The following is a 17,290-nucleotide window of genomic DNA, read 5'->3' on the forward strand; positions in this document are numbered from 1 at the left end:
TTATTCATGCTAATATGCACGAACCTTTTTGTTTACAAACCGGCGAGTATTTGCAAGTAACTCTTTGCAAAATCACATTAATTAAATGGGATAAGATTACTTAAAGCAAGAGAACTAACGGATGCATGCGCCATGCATGTGATTGTGAGACTAAATTCTGCCGCTATAAATTCATTTAGAAGATATTATTGCATGCAATAGCTACTACATAATACATCTCTTCTCCTTTAATTTATTTGAATCCCTTCTTTCATCCACACAAATATTGCATTCAAGCAAGATGAATCATAAAACCACTTGTTGGGTTGCATTGATACTCTCAATGTGGCTAAGTTCGACAATAACAACGTTGGAGGGTGTTCGTCCAATGCGTAATATTCAACAACAAAAGGGTGCAAATGGAAATAGATGGGGTGTCCTTGTTGCTGGTTCTAATGGGTATGAAAACTATAGGCACCAAGCTGATGTATGCCATGCCTATCAAGTGCTAAAGAAAGGTGGTCTTAAAGATGAAAACATCATTGTTTTCATGTATGATGACATCGCCAATAACACACAAAACCCAAAACCTGGTACTATAATCAATAAACCCAACGGTCCAGATGTTTATAAAGGTGTTCCCAAGGTAAGTGGTAGTCTGTTCAATTTTCATATCAATATTATTGTGTTTTTGTTCTTGAAACTAACTAGCCATACACTTGCTTTCATTTCTAATATTTAAGTATATGGTCAAGTATACTTTTTGTTACTTTAAGTTCTCAAAAAATTTTAAAAATATTTGTAATGTTTAAGTTGTTTTAATTTTGCCTTTAATATTCTAAATATGTTTTAATCATACCATTAAAGGTTAACACCATTAACCACAATATTAACATGGCAATTGTGTGATGATGTGTGAGTGATACGGTAACATAGAATTGCCATATTATATATTGTCTAACCTAGGAGTATGATTAAAACATATTAGAAATGTCAAAGTAAACGTTAAGGATGAGATTAAAATAAAATATAAACGTTGGGATAAAAATAAAATATATTATTCAATAAAATTATTTTTAAATAAAAATCATATTCATAATACCTTTAAAACACATCATTTTTATTGAGACTCATTTTAATACAATAACATTTTATTAAAATATAAATTTGTGTAACTACTGCATATTTTTCTTAGAATATTATATAAAAATATTTTAAAAATATATCACTTTTATTATATAAAAATCACTTGAATACCTTTAAAAATATTTTTGTATAATTTACTAATAAAAATATATAATAATACTTAATTATTTGTCATAATCACATATACTTGTTAGTAAATTATTAAAGAGATTACTAAAGACATTTTTAAAAGTATCCAAGTTATTTTTATCTGCATAAAAAAGTGATACATTTTTAAAATATTTTTTTATAATTTTTTAAGAAGAATATGTAGTACTTATCATCAATTTATTTTTAATAAAAAGATTATTGTATTAAAGTGAGTATCAATAAAAATAATATATTTTAAGAATATTATTAATATAATTTTTATTTAAAAAAAATTATTGAATAATATATTTTATTTTTATCCTCAACATCATTTACATTTTATTTTAATTTTATCTTTAATAATTAATTTCAATTTTACCTTTAAATATGTTTTAATTATATTCTTAGGTTGGATAATATATGATGTGACAATTTTATACTAATATATCATGGACATGCTATCTAATAGTTGTCATATGTTAACGACACGTCATTATATAATTGCTAAGTTAACATTTTTGTTAATAGTGTTAACTCTAAAGAGTATAATTAAAATATATTTAAAATGTTAAAAATTAAATTAAATATTAAAAAAATTTTAGAGAAAAAAATATACTTCATCTTTAATTATATTGCATATATTATATTAAAGAACAAGATAGTAATTATTATGTGTCGAAAAATCTAAAGACAAAAATTAAAAGTCTGTAATTAATGGATATTATTGATCCTATTTCGTCCATTTCATCACTAAAAAATTTGATACATTTATTATAACAATGTATTTTAATACAAATTGTACTGTAAATAATAATAGTAGTAGTAGTAGATTAGCAAATCAAACTATTTTTAAGTTAAATTTTTGGTAGCATTTTGACTATAGCAGAAGTGATACTGTATGTGAATGTGATTGTTTAAGTTATGTAGGATTACAGTGGAGAGCATACAAATGCCAAAAATTTTTATGCTGTGCTTAGTGGTAACCGAAGTGCTATTACTGGAGGTAGTGGTAAAGTGGTGGACAGTGGCCCTAATGACACCATTTTTATTTACTATGCTGATCATGGTGCCCCCGGCTTCGTTAGTAAGTAACTCCGTTCCTTTTCTTTCTTTAAAACTACTTTGCATAACATGTGTGTTGTTTATTAGAATCTACATTTAATTCATTTTTCCTACTAAAAAAAACAGAAATAATAATTAATCACAAAATGCTATTATTTGATCAGCTATGCCAGTTGGTGAGGATGTATTTGCCAACGATTTTATAGATGTGTTGAAAAAGAAACACGCCGCTAAGGGCTATAAAAAGATTGTAAGTTCTCTTAAATCTCCCGTTTTTGAGGGAATATTCTATCCGGTCCTGACAATTATTTCGAAAGGACAACGAAGTTTTTAAAAAAAAAAAACATCAAATTTGGTCTCTAATATTTTTTTTGGGATTGATTAGTCCTGTGCCAAAAAAATAATATTAATTTTTTTTGTACAAAAACCTTATTGTCCTTTCGAAGTAATTGTCAGGAGTCAGATTGAAATTTTTTTTGTCAAAAACTTCATTATCTTTCACAATAATTATCAATTTTAAGATAATTATTAAGGGCTATTTTAGATTTTTCTCTTGTTATTTGATAAAAAAAGAATCTTACATTTCCCTAGAAAAATCAACTAGATCAGATTTTAGTAAACGTAGAATTGTTTCAAGCAGCAAGTTCCATATATAAGATATTGAATTTGATGCATTAATTCATTTTACTGGAAAACAAATTAAAAGGTGATATACTTGGAAGCATGTGAATCTGGGAGCATGTTCGAAGGGATTCTAACGAATAATTTAAACATATACGCAACCACTGCTTCCAATTCAACTGATCCGAGTTTTGCTGCTTATTGTGATAATGAATATGACACTTGCTTGGGCGACGTCTATAGTGTTTCATGGTTAGAAGACAGGTACATTTAATAATGTTTCAATTTACAATATGCTAGGTCTAGGTAGGTGATTCATTTTTTCTGTTAATATCAGTTAATTTTTTTAAATTATTTTATTTATTTTAAATTTTAGATTTTAAATTATAAATCTAAACTATACAATTAGTTAATATTATCTAATTAAAAGTTCATTCTCTATATTTTTATCCTGAATTAATTTATAGTGCTTGGTGACAGGGGATTTCTAATAATATAAAAAAGTTACAATAAATAATAAACCACTAAAATATTTTCAAAAAATTTAGGTGTCAGACGAAATATATTGTAAAGAAATTTAAAAACATATAATAAAAATAACAAGAAAAGGATATACTTTTCAAATAAGTGATAAATAATTTACACATCTAATCTAATTTTTGTTAGAAATATTTAGATAATTATTTAAAAATAAAACAAAATTGATTCAAAAATATTTTTAGTGATTTACGCTAAACTAAAAATTTTTAAAATTAGTTCTTCACATAGAAAGAGCATAGCATCGGTTGATCTTTGTCCATTATATTATATAATATATATTATATTACCCATTATTTCGATTGTTTTGATGAGGCAGTGACAAAACTGATAGGAGGAAAGAAACTCTGAAACGGCAATATGAAAGTGTAAGTCATTATCTAAAGTTTTAAACTTTATCCATATGATGAATAAAATGGGCATGGTATAACGGCAAAAACATTTGCATATGATTTTTGGGTGGTGAAATTTTAATAATTAGGCATTGTTAGTGATCTTTAAAAATATAGGAATAAATAAAATTTAGTGAAAACTTACGCACAGTTGTCTTCATATGAAGTTAATAATTAAGAGTAATTAAATAACAATTTAATCAAATATATCAAATTATTTAATGATTTATAATTAACAACTTCATATAAACACAACTGTACTTAAATTTTTGCTATAAAATTTATCATTGGTAAATTATAATTTTTAATTTAAAATTTTAAAAATTGAATTCACCGATAGCTTATTGTTAATTTGTCATTGGCAAAAATTGCCCTTTTTTATTTTTAAATTTTTGAAAGGTGAATTTGTTGATAATGAATTTTTTTTTTTTTTTTTTTGAAAATACAATACACCAATAGCAAAATCTGATAATCATATTTCAGTAAATAACGATATTACACTATTCTTTTAAAAAATTACAAATCTCAAAACTATATACAAATTAAAAAATATGATATAACATAGAAAATTTTATTAAATATTTTAAAAAATACTTGATGTTCTAATAGCGTTAACCTTTAGTTTCAACTATATATATATATATATATATCTTATAATAAAAATATTATTTATATTTTAAAATTAGCCACTAAAATTAGTTATACCGTCATATATTTATATACAAATATATGAATTGTTTAACTCATTTTTAAAGTATATTTTATATTTTAATATATATATATATATATATTAAATACTGATTTTAATATATAACTAACAAAATTTTATAATAGGAATTAATAACTAAAATCACTAACACATCAATATTACCATAACACTGTGATAACCTTGCTATAACATATGCATATATAAGTTTGGAAAATTTTGAAATATGCCGTCGTATCGGTATTTCAGTAATTTTTAATTGTTGATATTAATTATAAAAAATATATATATAATATATATAATTATCAATAATTTTTAACCGTTAATCTTAATTATATATATTAATATATTTTTTAAGTGTACACCGGTACGACGATACACTTAAAAATCTTCCTATAAATTTACCTGCATGCACAATCTACGCTTTTTCTTTTTTGTGTGTGAGAGAGAAGAGTGTATTTGAGAATCATGAGAGAAGAGAAGTGTTTGACATTGTTATGGGAGCTACATATTGGTGCCTTCGATTTGTTTTATTTTTAAACAAACAATCACAAATCGGACCGTCTGATTTGTGATTTCGAAAATAAAAAAAATTTTATTGCTGAAATCGGACCGTCCGATTTGAATAAAACACCATATAAAAAAACACCTAATCTTTCAATAGCAATGTATTACACATATATTTAATCAATATAAAAAAAAATTAGCCCACAATCTATATGTTAATATAATATGTAGGTTAGAGAGAGAACATTACATTGGGACGATGGCTCCAGTTCTGAGGTCATGCAATATGGAGATAAAATGATCAGCAATGATTTTCTGGATAACTACATTGGTGCAAACCCTGCCACCAACAAGAATAGTAAAACGAATAATGCATATTTTTTTGATGCTCCAACAATATTTGTCAGTCAAAGAGATGCTACTATTCTCCATCTAAGGCACAAGGTTGGCTTTGTCGGATATCTTATTTATCTTATTTATATGAAAAAGTATATTTGTAATTAATAATTATTAATCTTATATTTTAAAAAATAAAATTTAAATAATTATTAATTAATATCAATTAACTAATATAGAATGCAGTTAAAAAATATTCGTTGGTATTACAAATTTTTTTAACCTTTTCTTAAATTTATTTCTTATATCTTATAATAAATATAATTTTTTTTTAAATTCTTTGTGTGCATACCACAAACCCACGTGGTCATTTCAATTTTTTTTATTATAAATATGAATAATCTAGGTTTTATTACAATTGTAAATTTTGGTTCAATTATAACATGTTCTCCATTCCTATATTTCCCCGCACCTTCTTCATTTTTCTCTCTTTATTTTTCTTCTTGATACTCAAATTAGATTTGCTATTATAATCAAATATTTATAGTAGGTGATGTAGTTGCTAATCTTGAGATAGATCGATGTTCATGTGGCACCACTCAAAATTTTTATATAAATATCTAGCTAATCACATATTTCTACATCAATAGATATTATTATATATTTATATATAGTGTGTTACAAATAAAAAATTACCTTTCATCATACCTTTTTACTTAATTGTCATATAAATGAACTAATTATTTTACATGATAATATAAAAAAAATGACTATGCTATGTGTACACTAAAATGAGCTACCAAAGTCAGTCATCAGTATAAAATATATGTTAGAATACAAATATACATTGAAAATAAATTAAACCACACATGTATTTATGTACAAATATATTAGTGGCTGATTTTAGTGACGGATTATAATGTGCAAATAGCATTTTTGTAAAAAAATTATACACTTTAATATTTACGTCAAAACTAAATTATTTATCTCGTTCTATTTTCACTTTGTACTTGAAATTGGAAATTAAATGTTGAAGATCAGAGAAAAATTGTTTGTTTATGATTTCAAGTTGAGCATTGCTCCAGAAGGTTCGAGTGAAAAATCAGAAGCTGAAAAGAGATTATTACTTGAAATAGCTGAGAGGGAGCAAGTAGACAATAACATAAAACGTATTGTAAATATCTTATTTGGAGAAAAGAGTGGCTCTGAGGAGGTGATCACTAATGTTCGTTCAGCAGGACAACCTCTTGTGGATGATTGGGATTGCTTCAAGAATTATGTAAGTGAACTTGTACGAGGTTTATTTGGCTATATGATGAGATGATAGGAAATATATTTGTCTCTGTTAAATTAAATAATAATCTTTAATTTCTTCCACTTGGGTTTCATGCAGATGAAAATTTATGAGAACCATTGTGGCACTTTATCAACTTACGGGAAAAAATACTCGAGGACTTTTGCTAACATATGCAATGCTGGCATTTCTGAAGAGCAAATGATTGTAGCATCAGCGAAAGCTTGTTAGATCATTAGGAAAAGCTAGCATGATTCTTAAGTTCGCTCATCTCAATCATTTATTGATGTCAATAACGTATTAATGATTGGCGGGGGAGATTCTCAAGTATAAAAATGTACATTAAAGAAGGACCTATTTTTATAAAGACGACTAAAATATTTTTTTTTTAAAATAATTTTTAATAATTAAAATTTAATATATATAATCGATTAAATCATGTTATTTTTGTTAAAATTAGGGCAGATAAATTAATTTGATCGAAAAATAGTTAATCAAATTTTGAATCGGTCTAAATAAATATTATTTTTTATAAAAATTTACTATAATACTCCTATTATAGAAAAAGACTAAAATACTCTTATTATATATATTAATTTTAAAAATTCTAAATTTTAGTCATTTTTTCTGTAGTTATAAGATTAAGATTTATAATTTTTAATATATATATAATAGGGGTATTTTAGTTAGGGATATTGTAGTCATTTTTACAAAAAAAAATATTAGTTTAGATTGGTTCAAAATTTAATTTATTAATTTTTTGGTTAAACTGATTTGTCCAGTCTAATTTTAATAAAAATAACATAATTTAATTAATTATATGTATTAAATTTTAACTTTTAAAAACATCTTTAAAATAAGATATTTTTAACATCTTTATCTAAGTAGCTCCATTAAAAAAATGGTCCAAAGATAGACTGTCTTTTCATAATTTAAACATTTTAATTAGTTTTCAATTATTCAAATAACTTAGTTATGCATGATTTTTGATATATTCTCATATTACTGATTATAAAAATCGTTTAAATTAATTACTTAGATTATTCGAATTCAATTAAAAAATTTTAAATTATGAATAAATATTTAATCCTTCAAACAAATAATCAGAATTAAAAAAGACGTTTATTTATTATTTAATTATTATATTCATCAATATTAACATCGTAGTTAAAATGGGGTAAGTATTATTTTGGTCCCTAACATTAAGGATTAGAATTGAAACCATCCCTGATCTAATTTTTTATTTAGAATGGTCCTTAATATTACATTTCAATTTAAAATCATCCTTTCTAATAATTTTTTTTTTATAAATGACGAATGTAAGGCCCATAATTTTTATAAAATCTTATTACGAACTAATTTCGATTTATTTATTCATTAAGTACTTTAATCTCAAAAGTTATTTTATTAAAGATAATTAAAGTAAATTTTGATTAATTAAGATTTCAGAATTTAATACTTTAATTTTTATAGATAAAAAAAATTAATTATATTATCTCTAATTTTAAATTAAAATACTTGATTGAAAACTAATTAACAAATTGATAATTAAATAATATCTTTAAAATAATTTTAAAGAATTAAATTAAATTTTTTATTAATACTTTATACCCCTAATTTTATTAAAATTTTTTAAACGGCTCTAACTCTAACCTTCTACTCCACCGCCATCCCCTTCCCCAAACCAAACACCCAGCTACTTTAGAAAACAAAAAGAAGAAATGGAAAGAAATAAATGTGAAGGGAGAGAGAGAAAGAGAGAAACGGAGAAAGAAAAGAGAGAAGAAAGGGCTGCGGCGTGAACGAAGGAGGGAGACCGCGTCCCGCTCGTCGCCGCCGCCACGCCCTATCACCATCGAAGCTGCGTTCCGTCGTTGTCAAGCACCACGTCTAGTCAAGGTCGTCGCGTTCCTTCCTGCCGCCGCCATCGCCATGCAGTTGCTGTCTAATCATCATCGTCGTCGCGTTTACCAGAATCGAGGCAGAGAGCAGCGCCGAGAAGAAGAGAGGCCATCATCCCTGTCATTTGTGCTCGCCGAGAGGAAGCCAATGGTCGTCATCGCGTCTTGCGCCACTAGCTCCGTCGCGCTTCCGTTGCTGAGTTGTTGTCGTGCATCGTCTCCGCCGCTGCCATGGTTGTCAGCGAGTTGCACGATATCAATGAAGATTCATAGATTGGGATTTTCCAAAATCAAGGTTTGGAATTTGGTGAAGATTAGTTCAGTGTTTGAATTTTGGAGGTTGCTGTTGCGGGAGTCACTGCCAGAGGAGGAGAAGGCCGTGTCACCATGATCCTGGCCGCCGGAACCACCGCCGAAGCTTCCGCAGTTTGGTTCAGTCATTACTCCTTTGTTACGGTAAGCGTTTTTATTTCGAAACCTTTGAAAATCAGTATTCTGTTGTGTTTAGTTAGAGATTCTGAGGTTTTGATAACGTAGAATCGAGTTCTGGTTATTGCGAATCGTGATTGAAGCTGTCACTGCTGCGGGCTGAGAGGAAAAAGAGTTTTGTCGTGTAGTTGAGTCGTGATCGAGGTAGGGGCATTTTCATTAAACTCATTTTTATTCTCAAGAATTGTTATAAATCGATATTGATGCAAATAAATATTTCTAGTGATTATGGATTCTTATGAATTGAACTGAGTTGTCTTGAATGACTTGGGTTTGAAACCATAGGAAAGAGTTTAAGAAAATGTTGGTTGACTTTGTTGGAAAAGAATTGAGAGTTGGAAAGGATTTTAATATTAGAAATGAGCTTGATTTATTGAAAAATGAATTTAAATTGAGAATGGTTTGAGATATTGAAATTGGTCTGATTTTGGAATTGAGTTGAAAGGAGTTTGAGAAATGGTTTGGTTGGGATCCAAAAAGGGTGGAAGAATCCAAGTTTTAGAGGAGATACTGCCCAAATTTTTATAAAATTGGAGATTTTGTTTGAAGTGCTTGTCAGAACGCTTTGGATTTTTAAAAGGATTTTATAATTTGAAAAGGGATATGTTTTGAGTTTTGCTTTATTTAGAAACGAATGAATTGTGGTTGATGAAATGATATTGAATGTGATTCTGATTGTGATACCTGGGTAGTAGCAAGGATGGTGGTTCGTCCCACTTGCTCCAGGTTAATGTATGAGATTTGATAATGATGATGCTTGATGTAAAATGAATAAATGTATGTTTGTGACGCCTGGGTAGTAGCGGCAGTAGTGGTTATTTCACTCGCTCTAGGTTGAGGTTTTAAACACCTGCCTGGGTAGTAGCTGCAGTAGTGGTTATTCCACTGGCTCTGGGTTAAGCGGGTAGTAGTAAGGAGGTTGTAGCTCAAACCCACTTGCTCCGCATGGGTGTTTCAGTCCACGGTTAGCTACCAGGACGTGTCGGGTTGGCTATATAACCGACAGATGATATCATCAGCCATAGGACAGGCATGCATCATATGCATTTGTATGCTTTGTTTGGGTTTGAATTTGTTTCGGTTTGCCTAATTTCTAAACTGTTCTTAACTGCTATTTGATCTATTTGCTGTAACTGTTATCTATACCTGTATTTTTCTTGTCTCTTTTGCCTATGTTTGCTTCTGATGTGGTACTTTTGAGATTGAGTATTGATGATGAGATGATGATTGCGTTGATTGATTATGTGATGGGTTGAAGGCCATGATTGGCTTCTGATTTGATTGGTTTCTGATTGAGATATTAGTAAAGTATGGAAAATCAAGTTGGTTCAGCATAGACTTAATGAACTTATGCTTGGAACAGGTTAGTTATTCATACCGCCTAAGAAACTGATTAAGATTTTCTTATAAGAAAATAAAGGTTTTGGATTTCTGAAAAATTAAATATTGTTTCTTTGAAAAGGTTTTGAGTGATTAGCCGTTGGTTATTAAAAGATTCATAAGACAACGATAATCACTGAGTTTGAAAACAGTTTTCTTATTAAATATCTTCTTATGGAAATTCTGAAACTCCGTGGTGAGACCATGTGGTTAGGTTCTCACGCCCCTACAGTTTTACCTTTTCAGGAATCGGATGAAGGAGCTTTATGAAGAGTTTTACTGCGTTTTGGTTTATATGATGTTGTATTAGTTAGATAATTTTTCTTTCCATGTCTTTGTTATTATAATTTTGTAAGAGGGATAGGAGTTGTATGTTTTATATGTATATTATATTATAAGCTATTATGTAAGGAGTCTTGTATATGAATCTATGCCAGTTTATTTTTTTTAAGATAAAGTATTTATTTTCAGTTTTCAAAGAAATCAGCGATACGGTGTTGAGTCAAAGGCTCCTATTTTAATATTAAGTATATAAAGTAGTCGTAATACTTCTTACTACCAGAGTGGCACAGCCGGAAGCGTAACATTGTAGTAGCGAGGGTGTTACAACGAAGCTACCCTTTTCAGCTTTAGTGTTGCGCGCCAAACACTTTATGTCTTCAATTCGATGTAAACCCTCAACGTTAACCACAACATTAATCACAGCGCTTCGTAAACCAAACCGATTGCAGCATGCCCTAACCCAGAAGGAAAGGACGGAAGTTGTTGTTGGACTGAAGAGAGCAGGCGAGTTCGAGCAACTGGAAGGAAGGGGCGCGAACAGTCAGTCAGGCAGTACTCGCAGGGTTTGCGTAGGTATGATTTTCCTCCTTCCTTTGACTACAGTAGCTCTCCTCGTAGTGGTTAGTTTCGGGTTAGAAGGTTTAGGTTTTGGTAGTCTGTTGATGGTTGAAAAGAGACCATGTATGTTGAGACTAGGAATTAGCATTACTGTGAAATAGGGAGGTCTATGTGATTCGTCTTTTTATTTTTTTTCTATTGTTGCAATATGGTAATGTGATCTGATAGTAATTTACTCAGGGTGTTGGAGAGGACAATGGGTATTTTAAAGTGAAAGTCTACCATGGAGGATGGTTTACTTATTAGAACGGTCCATTACAGTATGTGGGAGGAGAAACAATAGTGATAGAAGAGATTGATGGTGATCGGTGGTCCATATTTGAAGCCTATGCGGAGCTAAAGCAGTTTGGTTACGTGGAGGAGAATATCCCATCGTTGTGGTTCAAGGATCCGACACATGAAGATATGGAGGAAAATTTGAAGTTGTTTAAAGGTGATGCGGATTTGATTGCCATGTGTAAAATAGCAGAGTTGAGAGATTATGTAGAGTTGTATGTTTTTCACAAGGTTGAGGAGGAAGACGTGTTTCCTGCTGCTGGCTACATTGATGTTGGGGAGAAACATGGGATGGTTGACATATGTGAGGGGCAACAGCTGGTTGTGTATAGTGGAGTAGAGGAAGGGCGAAACCAATATGAACCAGGTGCTGCTAATTTTGGGGCAAAGCAGAGGGACAACGAAGTTAATAAGGAAGTTAAGTGTGGTAATTCTGGTGATAGTGACAGTCTCGATTCAGAGTATAAACCATCTAGAGAAGAGGACGACAGTGAAGATGATTTGCACTTTACCACAGTGATGATGAGCTTGATCCTGATGTAAGTAGGTTTCAAGATGTGAATGTCATGAATAAAAAGTGCAGGGCTGTGAAAAAGAAGGGTGTAGCAAATGAGGACTTTGAAAATGACGATGGAGGAAACAGTGATGAGTTAGATTTGGATCACGAAGTTGGGGCTGAGGGGTCCGATTTAGAGCAGGGAGTGAGGTATCTAGTTCACAAGGCACAAAAAGATATGAATTAATACGATTGGGAAGTTGGCACTGTGTATGCATCTCGGGAGGAGTTCAAGGACTCTATGACTGCTTATGCTGTGCAAACCGCAAGGGCAATCAGGTTTAGGAAGTGTGATATGAAGATGGTTAGGGCTGTTTGTTCGGGATACTTGACAGCTCCGCAACATGAATTTGACTCACACATGTACACAAGCACACAAGGTGGGGATTTTACACTCGAAATGGCTTGGCAAGGTGTTTAAGAAGAAGGTTGAAGCAAATCCTAAGGTGAAGATAAGGGAGATGGTTTCAAAGGCTCAAAAAAAGTGGAACTTGACTGTCACTAAGTCAATGGCAAGTAAGACCAAGCAGATTGCACTAGATAAAATTTAGAGAACCTTCCGAGAGCAGTATAAGAGGATTTATGACTATGGACAAGAGCTCTTGAGGGCAAATCCAGGATCCTCTATTCGCATACAAGTGCAGAGGTCCCCAGATCTTGATAATGAAGCACCAGCCTCATCTATGACCAATTACTGCATCTTCCAGAGGATCTACGTGTGCTTGGAAGCATGCAAGCAGAGCTTCCAGCATTGCAGGTCCTTCATTGGTCTAGATGGCTGATTTTTGAAGACACCCCAGGAAGGACAATTGCTCACTACAATTGGTTGGGATCTGAATGATCAAATGCTACCCATTGCATATGTGGTTGTAGAGGCCGAGACCAAGAACTCGTGGACTTGGTTTCTAAATCATCTTACATCTGATATTGGGCTTGAGAAGATGGGAAGATCCACCTTCATGTCTGATCAATAGAAAGTAAGCATACTTCATTTCATTTACATTGTGAATTATTGCAACTCAAGTCTCCCTAACTATATGCTCATTGATTTCATGAGTGCAGGGTTTGTTGCCAGCATTTGGAAGAGCTTTTCTGGAGTTATAGAAGTTCAAATAGAGCGTTCTCAAAGACTATGGAAAGCTGCCTTCCAGAGCTTTCCAGAAATATATAATTGTCTATACTTTGCTTCGGATTAGAAAGTCCAAAACTGGCATTTAATGCCAGCCATCTGACTAGTTCTGGTGTCCAGCGCCAGAAAAGGATTCCAAGCGGGAGTCCAATACCCAAAAAGGTTCCAGGACTGGAGTTCAACACCCAAGAAAGCCTAAGTACATGGATTTCATCAAAACTCAGCCTAAACACTCACAAAGTGGGTCCCAGAAATGGATTTTAGCACTAGATAGACTGTTTTACCCTTACTAGTCATCTGTTTAGTATTTAAAGTGTATTTTACATAATCATTTGAAAGGAGGGAGACACTTTTTACCATATTTTAGAATTCATGATTGTATTTCCTTTCAGTATGAGTTTCTAAGCCTCCTAGGTTGAGGGGAGGAGCCCTGCTGAGTCCTATGAATTAATAAAAGCATTACTGTTTCTCTTCGATCCGGGTTTGATTAATTTTAAGATGTATATTCGTTCTTCATCAATATGAATGCGTTGAAATGGCATAAGGTTATCACATTCTACATGGGTTCAGAGTGCGTCTTTCATCGGATAATGATGAACCACTAGCTTGAATATACGTCTCTCAGACGGCTAATCCACGACTTCATTGGGGACTTCTCGAGACATTAGTTCAGCCAATTTCTGGGGAGATTAGGGTCTCTATGGTAGAGGCTAGAACCCAAGGTGCAACATTCTCTGATCCAAAAGATTTGACCTTGTCTTTGGCGTTTTGAGTAGAATCATTAAGGAGAATGAACTGTATGAGCTTCACCCTCAATCAGAATGGATCCGCACTAAACCTGGGGTTCAGATCTGGAGGAGTATTGGCAGCTGCTCAAACCAGTGTCAATCACATATAGCCTGCCATTGAAGAAATCACTCACAAGCAAAGAGAACAGTAACACTAGAGTTAATTTAGAAAGGCAAAGCAACTCCAATCCTTTACCTTATCCCTATCACTGATTCCCTTCTAATATACAAAGTATTTTCTACCCCTTTTGCTTTATTCCTTTTATGGTTTAACCAAATTCAATCCAACAACCTTCTGATCTGCCTAACTAAGACCTGCAGGATAACCATAACTTGCTTCAAACCACAATCCTTGTGGGATCGACCCTGACTCGCTCAGGTATTACATGGATGACCCAGTGCACTTGCTGGTATAGCTGTACGAAAGTGTAGGGATTCGTGCCGCCATTAACGGATTAGACAAGTTTGCTGTTGACTTAGGCACTCATGAATGTTCATATAGAAGGTGGCAGATGAGTGGCATACCTTGTAGCCATGCTATTAGTTGCATCAAATTCAAGGGGATTGACTTGGAATCTTTTGTGGATGGCTATTATAAGAAAGAAGTGTACTTGAGGTGCTACAAGTCAGTCATACACCCGTTGAACGGACTAGATCTTTGGGAGAGAACAACACATCCTGATGTTATGCTATCTCCGTATAGAAGGCCTAGTCATAGGCCAATGAAAAAGAGGAGACCAACTGTTGGAGATGAAGAACAGAGCAGCCACACTCACTTGTCAAGGAAGGGGGAGAAACAAAGGTGCTCTATATGTGGGTCTGTTGGACACAACAAATGCAGATGCCCTAAACCTGTTGAGGATTTGGTATGATTTTTAATTTTTCTTCCTGCTAGGTATTGGTCTGTCTTAAGTATAATATTATTATGGTAAATTGCAATTGTTTATGTGGCCCAGCATTCAAAGAAGGTTAGCAACAAAGGCAAACAACAGAAGGGAAGCACCAAATCACAGCCTCCAGCTGCCGAGGGAGGAAGGAAGATTGCCTCTTTCCAGCCCATTCCTAAACTAGTTGTCAATAGGAAAGCTGCTTTAGCAACACAGCCACTATCTTCAACCCAGTCCAACAATGCAGCACAGCCAAAAAGGCCTAGAGGCAGGCCCAAGGGAACCACTAAGCCCAATTGTTCAACCAAACATGATCCACAGCCTAAGAAGCTTGTTAGCCCAATAAGTTCAGCACCTCCTTCATCCTCATCACAGCCAACCACCAAAACTCTTCCCTTATCTCAGCCAACCCTTGTCACATCTAGGGGTGGCAATGGGGTGGGTAGGGGCGGGTTTTTGCTATACCCGACCCCGCCTCGCCGTACAACAATCCGCATAGAAACCGCCCCGCTTCTACCCGCGGGTAGTAAAACGTTGAACCCTAACCCGTCCCTGCGGGTACCCGCCCCGCCCCTACCCACCCCTACCCGCCCCTATAATTATTAAAATCTAATAAATAAAATTAAATTTCAAAATTTATATAATCATCATCACATACATAACATAAATTAAGTAAAAATTTAAATATGTACAATATTATTAATCATTTACTAATTATTTTACATATATTATACATATTATATATTAAAATTATATATATTATATATACCGGGGCGGGTATTACCTAAACCCGCCCCGCCCCGCCCCTCCCAAGAACCCGCCCCGCTAAAACTCGCCCCAAGCGGGTAGGGGTGGGGTGGGTACCCGCGGGTTCTGGTGGTGTTGTCACCCCTAGCCACATCTTCAAGCCAACCTGTTGGCCACTTCTCTGCTAGGCTTTTTGGAGCACCTCACGTTTCTCCAAAGAAACTGAAGTTAATGGCAAAGTTGCCTCTAAGGAAATGGGAATTGCTTTAGAAAAATGGAAAACTTAGCATCGTATTGTCATGATTGTATATAATGCATGTTGGCTTATTTTGAGATATGTTTGTGTTAAGTTTCTGGTACTGTCAGTGTGGACTTGTTAGCTACTTTTTGTTGGTGATATTTTGCTTATGAGCATCTGACTGTTGTACTTAATTACTGGCTTAGACCAGCCAAACATTTCAGGATTAATTCTGGGTGTGAAACACTGTTTATTATGTATGTTATTATGACATTTACCATGTTGAGTTAAGTTTGTCTTTGTTTCATGTTTATGACATTGTTATGGAATTATTCAGTAATGGAACTTAGGTATTTGCCAACCAGAAATTCTACTCACATTTCAAGAACCAACCATGCTTACATAATTGTCATTCATACATGTTGAAACCAATTCAACATAATAGATTCAGGGAACCCACCTAATAAATAAACCCTAGCACAATTTACCTACAACAACAGCATCATACTCCTACACCCTTTTCATACCAGGTTTAATGAAATTACACATTGTGGCCTTGCCATAGAAAATTCTGCAACAGCAAATACAAAAACCCAACCCACCCAAAAAACCCTAACATAGCAACAACCATTAGCTTCCACTCTGCCGCTTTCGTTCTTGATTTCAGCGAGAAAACCTTCCTCCTCATTCTTGCAATTTCTGAGTGTTCCACCTCTGTCTCTAGATCTGCCCAACGAAAGAAGTTGCAGCCTTGATGCACCTACACATAACCACTATGTTCACTCTCCAATTCATCACCCAAACTGCTCAATTCAGAAGAAAAGCAAAAAACAAACCTCATAGTAAACACAGCCCCAGAATCTGCGACCAAGGTTCTCCTTGGTTCCCGAGGTTTGCAACACCGACCTCTCACTATGGGAACAAAGTAGCAACCTACCATGCGAGGAAGATTTGCTTCGAGACGAGGTTGAGTTTTGGGCAGCCATGGCGTTCTCCCTCCACGAGGTCGACGATGGTAGAATCTGCAATAGTGGGAGATTCACATCACTTTACCCTTTTTTTCCATTAGATATGTATTTATAATGCTTTTTCTTTTTTTATTATACATATTTTTATTATACTTGTTTGTTGTGATAACTACCCGTAATGATGAAAAGGGCATTTATGTCCGAAAAAAATAGAAAGAATGATTTTAAATTGAAATGCAACATTAAGGACGATTCTAAATAAAAAATTAGATCACGGACGATTTCGATTATGACCCTCAATGTTAGGGACCAAAACAATACT

At 32.8% G+C, this 17,290-nt stretch overlaps 2 protein-coding genes across 2 annotated transcripts; one reads left to right on the forward strand and one right to left on the reverse strand.

The window, feature by feature from the left end:
* The first annotated feature begins 280 nt into the window (after nt 1–280).
* On the forward strand, nt 281–6,940 carry LOC107647457 (vacuolar-processing enzyme-like). The gene is made up of 8 exons (XM_088489303.1): nt 281–625; nt 2,182–2,338; nt 2,481–2,566; nt 3,023–3,201; nt 3,794–3,842; nt 5,311–5,523; nt 6,485–6,694; nt 6,809–6,940. Exons 1-8 carry the CDS (start codon nt 281–283, stop codon nt 6,938–6,940), a joined length of 1,371 nt encoding a protein of 456 aa, XP_088345429.1.
* A 9,601-nt stretch (nt 6,941–16,541) lies between these two features.
* LOC107647458 (uncharacterized) lies at nt 16,542–16,986 on the reverse strand. The gene is made up of 2 exons (XM_016351531.1): nt 16,837–16,986; nt 16,542–16,760 (listed from the first exon to the last, which is right to left on the reverse strand). Exons 1-2 carry the CDS (start codon nt 16,984–16,986, stop codon nt 16,542–16,544), a joined length of 369 nt encoding a protein of 122 aa, XP_016207017.1.
* Between the last annotated feature and the right edge of the window lie 304 nt (nt 16,987–17,290).

Source organism: Arachis ipaensis, chromosome B6 (assembly GCF_059453495.1).
Source record: "Arachis ipaensis isolate K30076 ecotype BB chromosome B6, ASM5945349v1, whole genome shotgun sequence".
Classification (NCBI taxonomy): domain Eukaryota; kingdom Viridiplantae; phylum Streptophyta; class Magnoliopsida; order Fabales; family Fabaceae; genus Arachis; species Arachis ipaensis.